General features: G+C 42.5%; 1 protein-coding gene across 5 annotated transcripts in view; it reads left to right on the top strand.

Annotated features, from left to right (window-relative positions):
- LOC116946909 (thrombospondin type-1 domain-containing protein 7A-like) overlaps positions 1 to 21025 on the top strand; it is a 444047-nt gene that overhangs the window by 413659 nt on the left and 9363 nt on the right. For all 5 annotated transcript variants that reach the window (XM_076070187.1, XM_032962175.2, XM_032962192.2 and 2 more), the window contains 5 exons: positions 1062 to 1207; positions 7393 to 7585; positions 17985 to 18170; positions 19788 to 19883; positions 20663 to 20745. In XM_076070187.1, the coding sequence (XP_075926302.1) occupies positions 1062 to 1207; positions 7393 to 7585; positions 17985 to 18170; positions 19788 to 19883; positions 20663 to 20745 (704 nt within the window). The remainder of the gene's footprint in view (positions 1 to 1061; positions 1208 to 7392; positions 7586 to 17984; positions 18171 to 19787; positions 19884 to 20662; positions 20746 to 21025) is intronic.

Consider the following 21025-nt stretch of genomic DNA (forward strand, 5'->3'; position numbering starts at 1 on the left):
GAACACAAGACAAAATCATTTGTACTTTAATCGAATCCTGACCCCGACTTGTGGCAATTCAAAGAATCGCTGTGGCAGTGGCTATGATGCACAACTCCAGTAGCAATTTGTCTCCAGCACCTATCCAATATTTACTCAGAAAAAAGGTTCCGTACTTAGTGTGGTGTTTTATATTAGCAAAGGGGTGACAAAAGTGGCCAGTATTGTGTGCTGCGAGTACATTATTACCCGGAGAGATGTGTGGATCACAACAGGAGCCCATTAACAGCAGTAGTCCTGACATTATATCAGGTTCAATAGGGTATTGATGTAATTATCTACATACATGTGTTTTATTTAAAGCTTTCGTGACTGCAGTAATTCATATTCTTAGCTCTTTCGGTAAAGTCACGTTGAAGGGAAACAATAAAATAATAAAATATATATAAAACAATCAAAATTCTCACGACGTTTCGACCATAACACAAAGCCGTTGGCTTTCACACCTGATGATGACCGTTTGTGTTATGGTCGAAACGTCGTGAGAATTATTATTGTTTTATATATATTTTATTATTTTATTGTTTCCCTTCAACGTGACTTTACCGAAAGAGCTAAGAATAGGCATGTTTTTGTTTTATATATAGCAATGGGAACCATCGTATTTTAAAGAACCACTGGATCATTTGTTTCCATTGTGCTCATGGAAAGTGTACTTGTGCCCTTAAACTGTTAAGTCATGTTTTTGAGACACATAATTTAAATGTCAGTGGCTGCATTTCCAGCCAGACATTTAAAAATGCATGCAAATGTATACGTTTGTTCATGAGTAAGGGTTCATAGTGAGCATGGGGAAGACACGCTGCCCAAAGGGGGGCAAACTAAACGTCATGCCTGCCCTCCTTGGACCTCATAGACTACTCGACAAAGGCAATATAAATGTGTTAACTTTTGCGTGTGTGGCCACAGGTGCTGATATTTAGGACAAGTGTACGCTCTTACCCTGAAGCAGTTTGTGTATGCACGTACGTATTGGGCTGTGCTTGCGCGTGACCGTGTGCGTGTGTCCATACGCGCAACAGGGATGATGAAGAGAAGTCGCAGGGTTCTCCGAGCTGCTCGGGGCTTTGGTCGGCCCTGTCCCTCCCAGCTGCAGCAAAGCAAACCGTGCACCCCCATGCCCTGCTACCGCCTGCAGCTAGGAGACTGGTCCTCCTGCCAGTTGAACGTGAGCTTCTTCTAATCCCCGTGAACAACAAATGCCCTCAATAGAGCCGTGGGGCACATTCGAATGCTTGCACCCGCCCCTTCGACCCGACCTCACAGACACTCCCCAAGGGGTCACCAGCAGCTATTGATATTTTCATGAGAGCTTCACGGTCCGCTTGGCGCGCCCCCAAATGTCTTTTCATTAAAAATAAATAATCATCGCAGCGCGAGTCGTTATGTTATGTTGAATAGTGCATTACAAAATGGTAGAGGACATTAATCTCGCCTGCCCAAGTGTGCCCTTGAATATGACACTTTATTGACTCCTTTAACAGTCTAAACATCATTAAACTTCGCTGTAGAGAATATAAATAAAATATTACGTGGCAATACTGGACCAAATTATTCACGAAAAGTATTAAAATAAAATATTAAGTATTTGTAAGTTTTATGGATATTTTTTGCTTACATGTGGCAATATTTCAAAATGTCATAAAGATGGCAGTTGCCCCTGGACCTATTCATGCAATGTCACAGGTGATTAGGAACAGGAGGCTGCTGTCAGCAGAGTATTTTCGTACATGAGTGATCACGTAATCAAACATTTAATAATACAATCAGAGCCCTCCTACCTGTACAAAGAGTATATGACATCACCAAACAACAAACCCAATTGAAATTATAAAAGTACTACCCATGATTTATGTTACAAATTCACATCCGTGGATACGTTGACTTTGTACGTTTTGTGAAAAGAAAATTATTTGTTGTAAAAGGAAGTAACGCTATATCGTTTTTTTGTGTTTAATCTCTTTGCAAGACAAAGCGCCTTTACTTGAGATGTTATACAACTCATTAGTATCAAACCAATGTGTCATGTACCATTGTCATGTAGACAGGCTTCATGTGTGAGATACAGACAGTTTAAAGGTGTTTTTTTGTTGTTGCCAGAAAAAAGGGGAAAAAACCTATTCTCACAGACAGTTGATGTTTTGGTTGGTGGTTTTACATTTTTATTGGGTTGGAGTACAGTTGTAAGAAGTGTTGTGGGATGAGGGTGGGAAGGAACACGAGATAGACTGATGAAGGGGGAAAAGATCAGAAAGAAAGAAAAAAACGGAACGTTGTAAGGGTGAGACAGTAGAATAGAGATAGAGAATGCACAAGAGAAAAATAGACCTAAGATGACACCTTGTGGCCAGTAAGCATTCGCAATACACCAACATTTCATCGACATTGATTAGCCAACCAGTAACATGGCCCCAGAGACAATCAAGCTATGCGACTAATTGTCTTCAAATTTAGATTTAAAGCTTTCGTGACTGCAGGGATTCATATTCTTGGTTCTTTCGGTAAAGTCACGTAGAAGGGAAACAATAAAATAATAGCAATATAAAACAATAACATTCTCACGTTTCGACTGCAACACAAACAATCATCATCAGGTGTGAAAACCACAGCAAGAAAATTTGTTAAAAAAAGTGGCGTTTTTTTTACGTTAGCACCACGGAGAGCGATTTGGCAGTTATTCAGATGGACGAGTCCATCTATGTTCGGAAAAGAGGAGAGGGGAGACGAAAATAATGGATGCGGTCTGAAAGCCACCATAAGTGTGAACAATCAATTAAGACCCGAAATGGTTTCAAATTTTCTTGCTGTGGTTTTCACACCTGATGATGATTGCTTGTGTTGCAGTCGAAACATCGTGAGAATTTTTATTGCTTTCTAGTTTTAATATTCAATTGTTTCCCTCCTACGTGACTTTACCGAAATAACCAAGAATATAATTGTCTTCAGTTTGACTAATTTACCTCTCCGTGGTGAGAGGCAGCCTTGACTTGCATGTTTACCTCAATGCTCTGTTTCCATCATAACAACTTGCTTGTCTCATTTGAGTACCCTTTTTTGAGCCATTGCGAATATTTTCCATCGTCATATACGATGCCTCACGGTCTTATTTCCAAATATCTCTCTGCACTCTTGAGGTTTTTGTCAGCCCCTTTTGTTTTGCTCAATTGAAGGTTAACTACAAAATGCCCTAGGACTTTCTCCAGAGTCCAGTCTACAAACGTATTTCATTAGTCCATAGAAGGTACAGAGTATACGAGTTTGAGTTTCATTATTTTTTTATGATACAACTCTTTAAATCCTCAGTGGTAGGTTTATCTGTGTTTTCATGCACTAAATTTAGACTTAATACTTTCGTGACTGCAGGAATTCATATGCTTGGTTCTTTCGGTAAAGTCACGTAAATAGAACACAAAAAAATCTAAAATTATTTCGGTAGAGTCACGTACTGTAGGTATAAAATAAAATGAATTAAATTCCATTTAGTCCCATTTATTTGGTATAGCCCTGTGAGCCATTCGGCTTTTGAATCGGGTGCAACCGCAACAAACCAAAAACAAAAACATAAACAAGAAAACATCTTAAAGTGATTATGTGACTGTGCAAACAGAAAATCCAGGAAAAAAACATCAAAATATTCCTGAAATAGCACCGTACACCAACGCTGTGTGCAAAAATCCCAGTGGGATGCAAGTCAAACAATAACAACAACCACAAGACAGCTAAGATTAAGGCCATCAGTACAACTCCGTACTACAATAAACAAAAACATGGCCAAAACCAAAAACACGTTATCGAAATCACCAAAATAAAAGCCATAAATGCAATGTAACAGTGATCATAGGGACTGTGGCCTAATTTTTTACAATAAACTACATAAATAGCATGTAACACCAAACCCTAGAGCCATATTTTAGGCCACTGAATAGCAGTGGCAGCTAGGGGTGTACAACTCCTCTAGATCAGTTTTGAGTGAAGATCTCATAGGTAGTGATTCAAGTTGCAGTTTATTGGCAATAGCATTCCAGACCCTGGGGGCATCAATAGCAAAGGCCCTTCCTCTGGTTTTTGTACGGCAATAGGGAATGTGAAGCTGGTAAATGAGCGAAGACCTGAGGTCAAATTTGTTCCTTGTAAGAAAGAGGAGATCCAGTAGGTAGTCTGCGGATTTTTTTGTAAGTACATCGTGAATAAATAAGATCTGGTGCACAAGCCGTCGAACATTAAGAGATGTTAAGTTTGACCCAATGTAGAGATCACAGTGGTGAGTCCTATATGGGCAGTTCAATGCAAATCTTAAGGCCGAGTGATAGATGGAATCAAGCTTCTTCAGTACAGTACTTGGGGCTGATTTATACACGATATCACAGTAATCAAATAGAGGCAGTATGGTAGCTTTTATCAATTCCAAACGGAACATTGGGGGGAAGCAGTGCTTGTGTCGATACAGAAAACCAATTTTTATTTTTGTCTTTTTACCAATATAATCAATGTGATCTTCAAAATTCAGTTTTGAATCCAGGATGACCCCAAGACACTTTTAGATCTTGACTTGCTCTATTTGATAATTATTTAAGGAATGTAATTTTGGAAAAATAACTTCCTGCTTTAGTCCCGGTGAGAAACATAGCACCTTGGTTTTGGAGGTATTCAGGACTAGTTTAAGAGCAACTAGCTGATGTTGTAGTTTGTTGAAATCACCCTGGAGCTTAGCAATCACGTCATCCGGAGAGCGGCCAGCAGTAATCAGTAACTTGTCATCTGCAAAAAAATGATCCAGGTCAGTGCCAAAGTCATTGACATGAAGAGAGAACAAGAGGGGGCCGAGGATGGAACCCTGTGGAACCCCGTTTTGTTATCTTACCACTGTTTGACCTCCAACCATCTGTGACTACAGTTTGGGTGCGAGAAAAGAGGTAATTTTTTAACCATTGTACTGTGTTTTCGGAAAAACTGAGGCAACTTAGTTTACTAAGCAGGGTGTTGTGGTCTACTGTATCAAAAGCTTTGGACAGGTCAAGAAAAAGACAGGCACAGTACTGCTTATTATCAAGGCTACTGTAAATTTGATTCAGAGAGTCTAATGCAGCAGATGTGGTGCTGTATTTTTTTCGGAACCCAGATTGTTTTAGATGTAGTAGATTGTTGGTGGACAGGAAATTGCTAATTTGGTAGTTCAATAATTTTTCAAAAATTTTCATCAATGGGGACAAAATTGAGATAGGTCAGTAGTTATTGGGATCATCTTTAGGGCCCCCTTTGTGAAGTGGACGGACATAGGAATGTTTTCATTCTAGAGGAACTGACGTTTCTTAGATGGACAGGTTGAAAATATGGGCTATAGGTTTGTATATTAGGTGACCAACAGTTAGTAGAGCAAATACGGGATAACTATCTGCTCCGGTAGAGGAGGACCCTTTGAGGTAGGACATTTGTTTCAGAACATTACTTTCGTGGATTGGCTGGAAACTAAATTTGTTTAATGTTTGGACAGGGGTGTAGGAATTTGCATGAGCAGGGTTGACTACCAATACATTATCAAAAAGATTACCAGCTGAAGGTTAAAATTGTCAACTATTTTTTGGGGATCTGAAAAATATTCCCCATTTCGGTTAAGCTCAACGGGCAGATTGTCTGTTTTGGATGCCTTTTCGATACACAACACAAGCAATCATCATCAGGTGGGAAAACCACAGCAATATTTTTTTTGCTGAAGTGGGAGAGAGATCGTGGTAAGAGGTTATGTAGGTAAGAGAGGGGGGAGAGGCAAGGGATGGGGGTAGGGGGAGGGGAGCGTTGCGTGGACGCTAGGAGAGGGAGACGTGAAGCTAGGACGGGGGGAAGTGGGCGAGGCTGGAAGTGGGAGGCTGAGTGAGCTGGGGATGCGCGGGGGGGGGGGGACTACAACAAAGCAGCAACAGTAGCAATAAAGCGAACAACCCCAATGCAGCAGCAATGCCCAACGGTAGGGATGCAATTAACTCGGCAAAATAGACTAGTGCCCGGTAAATATGATGTAACAACCATGAAGTATTTAAGGTTTTACCTGGTTAATAACATCCTTCCAATGATTGCTTAATTTATATCCATGTTCTCGGTTGAAGTTATGTCTATGTTTATATATCTGGATGGCTTCATGAACAAACGTTTGATAGTAGCCCAAAGGTTTGCAGAGCACCTTGGTCTCGGAAAAAACAATATCATGAGAGCCCACAGCGTTATAGCAATGGTCAGCCACGGCGGAGGTATTAGTCATGCCGTATTTTAGATCTGACTTGTGCTCGCGAACACGGTCCGAGACATGACGTTTCGTTTTCCTAATGTAACAATCACCACAAGTTGCTAGAGCTGAAATTGCCACCATCCTCTGTTTAGGTACTGCACCACGTTACAACCCACCAGCAATTATTCGACTTAAGTACTTTCGATATACATTTTGGATTTTAGGGACACATCCGGGCATAAACCAGGGTATGCCTGTACCAAGGGTAATGACCCAGGACTTGAACCTTGGTTCTCAGACATGCTGGCTACAGCAAGTGCCCTGAAAAATGCATCAATGCTCAAAAGTGGCCCAGCCACCTCTTGTATATTTCCTTTTGTTTTGTTTCTCCCAGAAAATATTTGTCATCCTTTCTGCATTCTCAGTTTCTGTCTCATCAGATTACCCGGATTCAAGATTATTGTGTGCAGTGAACAATCCTGTAAGATGGCATGTCTACAAAATTAGATGTGGTATGATGCTAATAATCTCCCACTTTTGGAACAGAATGTCTGTTGGAATACCACTACATAAGACTGGATAAATAAAATGAAAACATTATTGTAGTTTGCAGGTCCATGCCCATTAAACCCTCACGCTGGCCTCCAAGCTTTCCTACTCCCATGGAAGATGTCATGCCCAGTAATGAGCTCGGAAGTTTCTTTTCACTGCAGTGTCAACGCTATCTGCTGCTTAATCTCTGACACTGTCCGGCAGATGTCTTGCCACTGGTTCTGACTTGAATATTTATAACGTCAATAGCAGAGCAAAGCTTTACCTCTGATAACAGTCTCAATTCTGCCACAAGCCTATTTTCCCACTCTTGTCTTCAACTATTGCCCCAAATGTACCCCCTCCACTTCTCTTGTTCACTATATATTATCTTCTTGGACTTGACCTTCCAACCTCATGAACCTCATCAACACCCTCTTACTCTAAACCTTTCTCTTGTGTTCTGTTGTGGTATATTATTGTGTGAACATGGTGATGTGCTCGGGCAGTGTGGCCCATGAGGGCATGGGTTGCATGCCATTTTATGGTGTGATATTGGGAGTTTTGCCATCTTGTGCAAAGTAGTATGTGCTGTCTTTCAGGGAGGTGACTGCGGCGAGGGTGTATGTGTGAGGGAGCTCACATGCCTGTCCCACAATGGCTCAGGAGACGATCCTGTCAAGAAGGTGGAGCAGAGTCTCTGCGAGGAGATGCCTTGGCGAGAAGTGATGGGGGCACTGGGTGAGGAGGGGAGACAGCCCGAATTGAAAAAATCCTGCATCGTGTCCTGTCCAGGTAACACCTTTTAACTTTGAGAGTGTGTGTGTGCGCGCATGTCTGTATACATGCATACGCAGTGTCAAGAGCGGTAGTGAAGTGGTTAGCGCATTGTGCTAAAACAACTGAAAGCCTGAGTTTGTTTCCTGGTCATCGCCAACACCCGTGGCAAATTTCTGAACCGATCCTCAGCCTTCCCGAGGTCAACTTATGAAGGCTGGTAAAATGAGTACCTCATTATGAACTACATCACATAGAGGGAAGTCAATCCTGTAGAGAAATTGGTCGATACCATAAGAAATTAAATAATAGCACACTGGACCTGCAATTCAGAGGTCGCTGGTTACATTTTATCTCCCAGCAAAGCAGGTGATACAATGGTGCAGGTTTCCTCAATCCCCTCACCTTTGTCCATACAGCAGTATAAATTGGCAAACCACAGCTGGCCATTCGGCAGTTTGCGTGTGGTGGAGAAATTGTATGGGTACTCCCACATCTTCCAAAACATCTGGGCAGAGTTGAGGAGTAGGTTCCTTGAGTTCCCTCTTGTGAAAGACCTTCTGCCAACAGTGGCATGAGCAATTGTAGGACTGCAACTTTATCTGTTCTTTACCCAGAAAAAGTATTTAATGAGTCAATAATAATTATCAGGAGAATAATGCTCGGGAGAAGGTGACAAATTCCCTATTTCGTATGGGGTTTTTTTGCATGGGAGAAACTTCAATTGCCTGCAGAAAACCACGTACGAGTCAACAACAAAAATAATCTTTAAATATAAGTGGGTAGACTAAAAACAATTTGCCCGAATTCGGTGACTTTTGAAGATTTAGATCACAAATCGGTTGATGTCTTTTTCTTTACATTGTGGTGAATTAAGTGGCTCTAGTTGCTAGAGGGATCATGTGGCACACATGCAACATATGTGTACCGAAATCTGTATGTACACATATTGAACCATTGTTGTCATTCCACTGATGGATGAGGGACTGCCTATGCCATTCAGGTCGTGGGAGTTATTTGACAATGATTCACAATGTTGGTCCCGGCGGGTTCATAAAGGCACAGAGCATAAACGTTGATGCATAGCACAACAATGGATTTGTCTGCACTGCCCTCTGCTGATAATGCAGCCCCACAGCAGCCTATGACACCAGTTTTTACACATGGTAGTCGCCCATCCAAGCACCATCCAGCCTCAACCCTGATTTGTGTCTGAAATGGAGCAAGATTGGACACATTCCAGTTGATTTGGTCAAAAGCACACGCAACACAAAACATTTTTCATTTATACATTATTTTGATGCATATATCGTGAACATAAGAATCACTTTAATTGATGAATCTACGCATCGCTACAGGCATAGCAGTCAAGTTTCCCTCATGCCATCTACATTGCAATCATCACAATATTGACCTATTCACCATCTAAATACGAGGACCATATCTAGACGCAGTAGAGGATAAGCTATTCACATCAAATAATAGCACGTAACATACAGACAAGCTGAGCATATATAACAATAAAACATAGCATGAATAAAGGATGAAAATGGTATGTTATATTTAAATTAGACATATCATATGAAATTTATTCAAGGAGTAGGTGTCCTACACGCAATTTCTCAATCACAAATGAAACCACTCCCCACCTCCCCCTCCACTTGTAAAGCGCAGTATTACAGGTGTAGGACCATCACGCTCCGTGCATCCACAGCTGGCTCAGTGGCAAAATAAGTGCTCAGCATCGCCTCCTGTCGCAGTGCTAATTTCAGTAGGGGTACCTTGGACTTCCCACTTGACTGACAACCTCTACTTTGTCTGACAAACGAATCGTATACAAACACCCCAGTCACAATCTGAAAATGTATACTAAAAACGAAAGTCTCTTTTGTAGTATATACTATAAAGCTCCTGCACACGTGCATGATGATGGCAAAGCAACTGCAATTTTGATTACGTAAGCGCATCTCCGTTTTACACACGAAAACACGCGTAAACCCACACACGCTGCCATAAATATAAAAAATTTGCAACTCGCAGATAACCTTATTTACGTATTCATATTCAACAACAACAACCGCCATTCGCCACTGAGTGGCGGTGACGTCACCACGACGCTTGTGCCAGGCTATGTGCATGTTGAGGCCACGTGAAGTGTCGAACGCCCGCTGGCAGGAGGTCACGGGGCAGACCCAGGTTCCACAGGTCGACTGACTGAGATGACTGGCTGATGCACCACCTGTGCCCCCTACTGTGCCAGCTTGCTGTGCTTTAGCCACCCGGCACTCCGCTCGTTGTTGTGAGCGTCGCTTCTCCCCCTCCGTTGTTGTTGGAGGGCGACTGCCTCCAACTGCCCACTAGCGTCATTCACGAGCCTCCTCCGCAGAGGCCGATCTTGACACTGCTGGTACCAGTCATTGGAAAATCCACTCAGCTCCACATCCTCCTATACCACATCACTCCATCTCTTCTCTAGCCCTTGCCGCGCCCGTTTAGCCCCCTCGATCCGGCCAAACAAAAGATGCTTAGGCATGCGGTGATTGGGCATGCAGGCTACATAATCCAGCCACCGCAGCCTTGCCTGCCGGAGGAGCTCACCGATGGGACTTTGTACAGATCTTTCGAGGATTTGTGAGCTCCTCACGCAATCCAGCCTGGTTAAACCCAGGATGGATCGTAGGCAGGCCAGCTTAAATATTTCCAACCGGCGAAGATGTTCCATTAGGGGGTTCCACGTTTCGCAAGCGTAGAGAAGACCTGAAGCTTCGTGCGGAGGGACAGACCAGGTAGCTTACACACAGCGTTACGCAACGGATTAAATGATAATGCTGCTTTGAATGATTCGGAGTGAGACCTTAAACCGGAGCCGGTCATGAGCACACTGCCCAGGAATGGGGAACTCTCCACTATCTCCACAACTGCTCTATCACCAATTGTGAGTTGTGTGGGTGGATTGTCCGATGGTACAAAATACCCAGACAGGTGCTTAGTTTTGGTGGGCTGATGGTAAGGTCCCACCTCTTAGTGGCACGCTCCAACTTCAGCAGCAGCACCTCCAACTCCTCCTCTGAGTGAGCAGCAATAGGGAGCCATCCCTTGACCGCACCCGGGCATCAGCCTCCCATTGTATCTGTACCAGATGGAAATTCCTCCGGTACAGCTATTGAAGGCTTCATGAACTACGTGGTGTAAATAGATGTTAAATAATGTGTGAGCCAGAGGACATCCCTGTCGCACCCAAAGGTGTACAGGGAATGGCTCCGACTCCCAGCCACGTAGTTTTACCCGGGCCCGCTCACCAGCATGAAGGTCCTTAATGATCGTGAGCAGAGTGTCAGGGACTCTGAAAGCACGAAGAACAACCCAGAGCCCAGGCCTACTGATGGTATCATAGGCCTTGACTAGGTCAATAAAGCAGAGATGTAGGTCTTGTTGGAATTCCCTACACCTCTGCAGAAGCAGACAGACAGAAAATATGGCATCTGTGCAGGATCACCCTACAGCAATGTAAATGATCTTAAAATGCCTTCTGTGTTTTACTACTTAAATCGTATGTTGTTATGCATTGTGCCCGGAGTACATGCATACCAATTTAATCCTAGCTGAGCACTGTTGTTCACGCACATAAGCAAAATTGTTTATAGCAGCATTGATGAATTGTAAAGACAATTTTAAAATGATTTATAGGTGCAATGATGTACAATTTTAGGTGCTTTTAAGTTGGGCAAAGTCCCGAGATAAAAAAATGACATTTAAAATTTTAACAGATTTAAATATATATAATTTATTTCACTCTCTTCATGTTGTGCAGAGTAGCACTGCTGAATTGCCTATTTATAATAAAATCCAGCATTTCTGGGGTGTTTGGGAACATGTTGCGAGTTTCTGCTCACAAATATTACAAAAACACTGGTACACAATGGAATAAAATGCACGCACATTTGGAAAATAGGGGACTTCATTCATGTTGGAGAAGTAGGGTCAGGGTAGAAAGGGCAAAGTAAAAATGGGGAGGAACATTTTCCAGGTGACTCTTCTTTGTCACACACAGTAAAGGGTCATAGGTCTTCCCTACAGGATGGAGATGTGGGGTTAACCCAGACAAGTGCGGTATAAAGGGGAGAATGTTTTTTTTTTATTTCAGAAGCAACTACTGATGATGAACCCAGCTTGCTGTCTTTGAGCTTCTCATACAAATCTATTTCATTTCTGCCCTGTCAACAACTCTACGTGAGTTTACAATGGTTTATTTAAAATAACTGATTATTATTATTTAACTTGATGCTGCACGTCTCTTATTAAACTCGGTGGCCACTGGAGTGTTGCCGAGCAGTGAGGTGTCGCCTTCGATCCAAGGTGTCCCAAACTGACCCAAGACTTTCAGGACCAGGTTGAAAAATTACACGTCAATGGGAAATTTCTAGATTCAGCTCTACTGGTAGTAATACACAGGGCTTAATTTCAGCCCAGTCTATCCGGATCTGTGGGGCAGAAAATATGTATGAACCCGGCACACAATATCCAGGTTACCTATTGCTCTGACTGGTCGCTAGTCACGTGCCAGTCTACCAGCGACTCTAAAATATTGGGTAATTAAACCCTGATTATAGATGTTTGCGATCTTTGTGATGTTAACTCTCCTGGATATATATGTGCATAACAGCCAAGGTTCTATACATACTACATTCAACACCTCGCAGCACTCTTGTGTGACATGCAATGTTCCAAAATGAACGTCTACACACCTACACATTTTAAGGCGCTCCAAATTGCAAATGTCCAAATTAAATGTTTGGGTGTGCCAAGTAGGTGGAGCTCTTTGTAAAGCACTTCATGTTATCACAAAGGTGATAAAGAGTATATAAAAAAACGACACATTCTCAGTGTATCACTCAGCAACTCACCACGACGCCCTTTTTCAGTTGCCGTTTTTAAATTGAGTTTGAATAGAGTGTGGTTATAATCCTGCAAGCTTTCATTGAATGCTTTTTATTATCAACTTATAATCAGCGTCCGAAAGAAAATAAAACAATGTGCAATAAATGCAGTTGACGCAAGAGGTGCAGTCATTTATTCCATTGAAATCCCGTCCGCTTATTGAGCCACGCATAGATGTCCCCGGGATCCCCCCCCCCACCCCGAGTTCCAGAGCCGTTTGTCAGCCACAGCACGCTTCGCCCGCATGCCGACACAGAACATTTGTTACGAGCCAGAGAGGCTGCCTTTGCAAGTGATTACTTTCCTCCAATTACTGCGCACATGATGAAGTTTTTCTACGCACGTGTGCACAAAATTAATGAAAAATACAGTGGGAATGACAAAAAAAATTTGACAAGCGAGGGCATTTCTTGGAGAACGGCTGTGGCTTATTGCAATGGTCGCTGCTATATACATTTAAAATAAGTGACTTACACGATGGTGAGTGAAACGGTATCCTGCTTGTTGTATATATGCCCCCTTTTCTAAAATTTATATTAAGAGTAATTCTGCCAATATTTTTTTAAGTTGTAATAATCGATCGGTGTGTAGCTTGGCGCACGAAAGTGTGAGGCACACCCCTTTCCCTCGCACCCCAGCTGCCTCGCCACATAAAATCAAGCTGGAGGGAGGAAATCATATAAAAAACTGATGTAAAGGGGGGGGGGGGGGAGGCTAATGCAATTCTGGGGAAATCCCGACTTCAAAGGCCGCCATAAACATGCACAAACAGCAGGGGCCATGGATCTCCCGAACGGCGAGAACAGCAGGGCGATTGAACAGACAACTGTTTTTTTTTTCTGGTTTCTTTTAATACAACGATAAAAGTTCGAAACTTGGCTATAAGATTAAGTCGACATTATAGACAGCCAGCACACTCACTCAGATTAAGAACCAGGCAAAAATCTACATTAGTGGTTTATTATTTATCTTATATTATTTTAATATTAATATTATTAACTTTATTATTATATCTACGCGACTTTACCGAAATAAACTAAACATGAATTCCGGCAGTCACTAAAGTTTAAGTCAAAACTTAGCTATATCTTCAACCTCAGGATATCAAAATATAACTCGAGAATAAGAAGCACAGATCCCTGGCGATACAGACGGGGAACAAAGGTTAATATAACCCTCGGAATACCTGTGGTAACAACTATGGTAGATCACAAATCTTGGTTAAACATAAACCAAATAATAATTATGAGTATTAGACCGAGGGTCCTTCAGAAGAAATACAAGGCGAAATAGGTCAATCACACACGACCAATAAAATATGTGTTCCATAGAATCAGCAGCACATGGTAGCAATAAATTACATATGCAGGGAGGGCGCCTGCCCTTGAGATATCAAACACCATGAAGATTCCAAACCACGCTGTAAACATTGCTCAAAATACTACTCAAAACGTACTTTGAGTCACTTGCAGAGTCAAAACTGCGGAAAGTGGCACGATACCAAGCTGTAAGAGGTAAATTAATATGTTTTAACTTCCAACAGGTGCACGAGAGAACACGACTTCAAAGGCCACAGCGCCCCTCTTTGTGAGAGACAACAATACAATTTTACACTCCCAACCGTGAGGGAAGAGGGAAGGAACGCAGCCAGACAAAAGGAACCCCCCCCCCCTCCTTCCAGTTTAACTATTGCAGAAAGTTGAAAAATTAGGTAAACACACTTCGGAGAAATTGAAAGCATCTGTTTCCACGGATGGCAAGATGGATTGAGGAAGGGGACAGGAACCATTCCTTGATGCGACTTAACAGATTAACTTCAATAAATTAGAACAGACACACACACGTACACCAGACAAACAGCTGTTCCCACAGGCTGAGAACGAAATCAAAGGAATTCCGGTCCTTTATGAGAAGGCAAGCCGAGGTGGGAGAATTATTTAAGCAAGAACACATAACACGCAAATCAGTACTGCGAGGGGCAGGCTCCGGGGCATGGCTTTGAGATCAACCATGGGTGTCGTGTCTCGCAGAGAAAAGGGACGATGTATTGTTAAGAGCTAAGTTCAGCATGGACCGACAGAGTATCGCTGAACGTTTTATTCTACATCTACCCTTATGCTTTGAGTCGCTTGCTGAGTCGAGGACTGCGATAAGTTGTATTATGCTAAGCTAAAAGGTGTGCTAATACAATTTACAAGTTTTGAGAGTGAGTGATCCAGCCAGCGACGAGCAGCTCACAGCAGGAGCCCTCTTGGAAGCAGGGCGGAGAGAATGAAAGTTGAAAAACGGCGCTGCACACCAGCAAAGGTCGAGTCTACAAGGATCAACGCAAATTGAGTCTTGCTGCGGCAAGCTCCGGGGGTGGGCCCCGCAATCGACCTTGGATGATGAGGCTTGCAGAGAAGCGGTGTGTCGCCGAGTGTAAGTTCGGCGCTGACAGACGAAGTTTCGCTAAAAGTTGTGTTCTACATTGAGTGCCAGCTCCCACCAGCATCTGCAGCAAGAGAGAAAGAGTGACGAGCAACGACAAGCAATCAACCTGGAGAAAGGGTGGAAAGCGCCAAGCATCGACCAAGCGAGCATCGCGGAGAGAGCTGGCGCAGCCTGAAGGAAGGGGCGGGAGAGGCACCACCGGGTGCCTGCGCCAAGCAGGCAGCTGCACGCCGGGGTAAAGAGCACGGAGCAGTGGAAAGAGCCTGAACCAGTGCAGCCAAGAGGAAAAGTGTCGGTGCAGGCAAGAGTGCCGTGTGTTCAATACACACACTTGCCGGCCCAGGGGCCCTGCTGGAAAAACTGAGGTATTTTCAGTACAAGGAACGCTGTACCGCGTAAGCCACTAATTCAACAAGCGGCAAAGAAGACACATACACACATAACATGCATATCGGGACTAATAAGATTGTTCCAAAAAGTTATCTTCGTGTTTTGAAAAGGGTTGACATTCCAAGGTGGTGCGTTAAATATTAGCTGATCATGAAAAGCATTGCTGCCCATTGAGTTACATGAATACGGTCGTTTAGAAGTATTTTAGTCATTCGTTGTCGTTAATTGCATAATCTTAACAATGAAGTCATTGAGTTTCGATTTAAAGCTTTCGTGACTGCAAGGATTAATCTTCTTTGGTTCTTTCGGTAAAGTCACGTAGAATGAGAATAAAATAATAAATTGATAAAATAAAATAACACAATAATATTCTCACGACGTTTCGGCCACAGCACAAGCGGCCTTCATCAGGTGAAGGGACGAGACTGTCTGGTAGGACAGCGCTGGAGTGAAAAAAGCCACGTTCAGATCACGACCTTTAAGCTGTGTCAGAAGAAACAAAGCGCCTTGACAAAGGAATTAGCATATAATTTAGCATTGAAATGGCCGAGTGATTAGCTTGTGACTGGTCACAGAAATGGCTATGTTAGAGTTAAAGCATACACATCTACGTGACTTTACCGAAAGAACCAAAGAAGAAGTCATTGAGGTCTACTTTTACCTCGGGTACATGTTTCTTTATGACTTCGTATGAATATTGTCACATTCATTTTTTTAAGGAACTTTTCCTATCGCCATGTATGCTCGCTCGACTCTGAGAGATTAGCCGATTATTTTATGCTCAGTTTAACAAACATAACCATTAAGGGTATTTTTATACGGATCGAGGAGTATTTTGTTGACAATTCCGAGCATAAGTATTCGCATGTTAGTGTTTTTAGATATTAAAGTTGTTTAACACAGAAGAGTCTGAGTGATGCCTTCCTAAATTCATGCATAATCTTAATTATAAGAACTGTTTGCTGTGGTGAGATCTGAATTTTGAGACCTGACATAAAACACTAAAACATAATCAGTAAAAGTTAAAGCGAAAATCAATGTTTTATCACGATTGGTAATACACTCTTGACAACGAAGCCAAGCCTCATTAGTATATTTACCTACACTTGCATCATTTCATACAATTACACCTTCATTGTATTATCACGATTGGTAATACCCCTAGACAACGAAGCAGAACCTAATTAGCATAAATGCATGATTTGCATAATTATTTAAATTAGAAAACTTTGGGAAATTTTTAAAAGAATTGCATTTTTTTTCTAGACCTAATATATACAACATTCTTGCACAGTGTAAAGGATGTCCAACGGTACACAGCACGATGTCTACTACACCAATAGCTCACCTGTGTGTGCCCCAGTGCTTGCAACACTGAGTGCTTCATCGTTGACAATTAACTTATGTTTTTACATTCAGCATGCTATTTTTAACTTATTGGGGACGTGTAGTTTCAGTTTTAAATATTTGTGTTTCTTAAGTATGAATTAATTGTGCATGTATGCGGTATATGTGTGCTGCAGCAGTTAGTGTGCTGCGCTACGAACCTGGCGAACCAAGTTCAATTCCTGCTCACGGCCATTGCCAGTGACGATTAATTATCTGAACCGGTCCTAGGCCTACCCTAGGTCGACTCAGCCTCAAGTGAGTTCCTGGTGCAGTGTGTAAAGATCGCCGCGAGGGAGACAAAGGCGGCCGGGCGTGGTTCTGGTCACCCATCCCTTCGTGTGCCGTGCCAGTCTTCATAGGTGTTAGCAAACAGAACTTTCCCCAACAATCTGTTAAGGCTATACGAGGGACCTGTCTTTGTGTGTGTGTACATTTAACAAGGTGGTTGTCGAACTGTATTCCGATTCCTTTCAGTATTACGTACCAATAATGTTTGCTTATTTTGTTATTTCACTTATTTTATGATTTAAATAGCTTCATTTTTATTTCCGTGTTCATTTCCCATTCAGGTACACATGCTTTCTTTGCCTTTCATGAAAATCTGCTTGACGTTGATTTATAAGCAAGACAGTGTGAATATTTTGCATCATTAGAGCACTTCAGTGTGAATATAAAAGCTTGATATTATTAGTTGAGTACTTGAGTTTTTGTAAAAATTCACTGCCAATAGAAGAGATATTTTGATCTCTTGGACATTGCATAGAAAACGTATTTTACTAAGTAAGGCCCACTGAGCTATGAACCTCTTTTTCAGAAGCGACCTAGCCACATATTATCGCCCAATGAAGTGGCTTATCGTGTGAGAATGTATAGGAGCCAAATATTCTAAACGCATAATTCTAAATGTGGAGGGGAAAAACCGGACGACTCGAAAAAAAATCCACAGGACCACAGAGAGAACATGCAGACTCCAAATACTATATACAGGCATCAGGGTTGGATCGAATCCACGACCTCCTGTATGCCAGACGAGGTAGTTAAATAATTTTGCCTTTTGCGCCATTGGGACAAGACCGTTTCCTTCATTGATATCTCCTTAAAGTGATATTTACACTTGAATGTGTCCATCACTGCGTCTTGCAACAGAGATAGCTTCCATTTCATCTGACGTTTTTGTGTTTGACATCCTGTCCAGTATGGTTTCCTCTCCCCGCCCCATCCAGAGCACCTTCAAGAGGTTTAATCTCCTAAGCGGTCTGTCGTGCAGGTGACTGCCGGCTGGGCACATGGTCCACGTGGGGCGTCTGCCAGTTGTTAAGCTGCAGGCACGGTGTTCCTGTGGCTGGACCGAGAGGGCCGGGGGTGCAGGCCCGCTCCCAGCATGTAGAACTCCCACAACACGGCATGCTCGGCAGCTGCCCTCTCCAGCAGTGGGAGGCTCGCGAGTGCTCTGGTGGGGATTGTGCAGCGCACACAGTCCCACACACACAGACACACACACATGTTCACCGAAAAAAGGAAAAGCTGCCTTTTCGATTACCCATTTGGCTTTGTTGACATATCGCTGTTGTTGTTAGTGTCCTGGATTATTACACATTAGAATGCTCCCGTAGTGTAATGGTTAGCACATTGGACAATCCAGAGTGTCTGGTTAAATCTCCTGGCATGGCAGGTGAAACAATGGTGCAAGTTTCTTAAATCCCCCACGTTTCTGTCCACCCAACAGTAAAAATAGATACACATTTAATCACTTGGCAGGTCGCATGTGGTGGGGTAATGAGTGTAGAGACTAAGGAGAGCGGTAGTGTAGCAGTTAACGTGCTGCACTATGAACCCGACGACCCAAGTTCAATTCACATTCATGGCCCACACTGGTGACGATTAACTGAACCGATCCTGGGCCTCCCATAGGTCAATTCAGCCTCAAATAAGTACCTCTTGTGATGTGTAAGCGTTGCCACTTGGGAGACAAAGGCGGCTGGGCGTGGTACTTGCCACCACCTCGTGTGCCGTGACGGTCTTCATAGCGAATAGCCGTGCCAGTTACTCGGAAACAACACTTGCCCCAACAGTCTGTTAAAGCTATATGGGGGATCTTTATCTTTATTTAGAGACCATTCCATCAGCAGTGGCTTGAGAAAGCAATTTCTGGGTTGCACCTTACCTTTTACTGAGTTATCATGCAGTTATATTTTTTCTCATAATTTACTGGAGACATCCCTTGTAAAAGACAATTATATCTCTAAACTTTCACCTGATAATAAACACACAGTCGTGTGCATGCACGCATGTGGGTATATCTTTGTATACATGGATTATTACAAGTGCACAATTGTATGCAACATCTCCCATGTATACTAATATTAATTTCGTGCCCCTGCTGATACAAACATGTATGCACTGGCATTGTTAAAAATGTCTCCAGGATGTTATAATTCAACCAACGTCCTTGTTCACCCAACACACAACCCCATTGCTATGGCTTGTCTCCCTATTGCAGTGCTGTATAATAAACAAAAGGATACAATCTACTGTGACATGACAACCAGTGAGCTATATTTTATATTTACTTCAATGTAAATTGGATAAATATTCTACATTTGGTATAAAGAAACAAACATGCATATACCATTGCACAAGCATATCCAAGCATAAATGTGCATCATTTATTCACGGTTATATATATGTGAGTAAATATTCTACATTGGTGCAGATACACACCATTGCACTTCCACACACAAGTCAAAATGTGCAGTCATCCATGTAAGGATTGACACACATCACATCAACATGTCCTGAAGATTTTCTATACAGCACACTTTGATACAAAATATATCTGAAGCATACTCGAATACACACATCACATATTCCAGTTGTAAATTTTCTATAGCTAGTGCATCTTCCCAAACAACAAAAAGAACTAAATGAAACATCTTGTATTTATTACTGTACTCGAGTTTTGTGCTCGATTCTTATTCCTCGTCTGTAGAATGTGAATTGCTGCATTATACTTTGTGAAATACTGTGGCTTGCTGTACATTACTATGCATTGGCGTGCCGCATGTGACAGGGGGGAAATGCTACAGCTATGAGTGGCACGTTGGGCCTTGGGTAGGGGGCCGACGGGACTCCTGGTGTCAGCGGTCGGATGGAGTCAATGTCACAGGTTTGGGCCTTAAATTGTGCTACTCCCATCTCTACCTTGCCCCCATCCCCTCAAATCCATCTTCTCACAGCACGCTGTCCCTCTTGCCTTATTCGGGGGCATGACATGGCCGAGCAGTTAGTATGTGTTGTCGCTTGTTGCAGAGGTTTTCGGTTCGAGCCCCTTTGGCTGCCCTGGTTAATGCTTCGAGTGTAATCATGAAAAATATATATATGTGCGTCGTTTGCTCCATAAAATATGCACCGTCTGCTTTGAATAACGTGATGTTATTCAAAAACGAGTAGCCCATGTGTGCCGGCATCATGGTACGATTTATGCAAACTTTTAAAATTGGTCAATTGCGACAACACATACCAACATCTTCCCTACTTCTGTGGCTTGCTTGGGTAAATACATGTTAATGATAATTGCAAGCCAGTGAAAAGCTGTACATTATGTCTCTTACAATATATAATGACATGCACTGTTATTTCATTTTCGGCATATTTGGTATTGTCATGTTTTGAGTAACCAAGTTCCTCTGCTATGTGTATTTAAATTATTTCAGGCAAGGTATGACCAATGGACTTTACTTAAGAGTGTGGAAGATAAATCGGTTATATACACTTGCCTTACAGGCAACATAGATCAGCCTTCTCATTTTGAGGTTTTATCTCCAAACTCTCGCTCGCTCAGGCTGCAATGTGTGCTTTCAGGGACATTTTTCTCTGCGATTTAAGACTTTGCTGCTCTGTAAGGATTTGCTGCTCTGTAAAGAACATTTGGCCATGTGTCTGCAGGTGGCTGTTCTCTCGCCAATGAACCTAAAGCCGTACACTCCTGCACACCACCCTGTCTCCTGCCACACTCTTATTGTGCCGAGGTTAGCGAGTAGCCAACATGGTCACTGCAATACAAACACACTCAATCACTCTTGAACTCACCACTCCCAACTTGATTTATGTTTACACACTTTGTGATTTCTTTAACAAAGCCATTGCACGATGCAATAAATATTTATGCAGAATAACTACAAAGTTCAACTGGTACAGTTGAATAATAGTCTCAATCATCATCCTTCTAAAAAAGCTCGACGTGAGAAAAAAATTCTGCTCACTGGGTCCCTCTTTTAGAGGGAGGAGATCTTAATAATAATATTTGAT

The sequence above is a fragment of the Petromyzon marinus genome, chromosome 2, assembly GCF_048934315.1.
Source record: "Petromyzon marinus isolate PM22_M1 ecotype Great Lakes invasive population chromosome 2, UKy_Petmar_22M1.pri1.0, whole genome shotgun sequence".
NCBI lineage: Eukaryota > Metazoa > Chordata > Hyperoartia > Petromyzontiformes > Petromyzontidae > Petromyzon > Petromyzon marinus.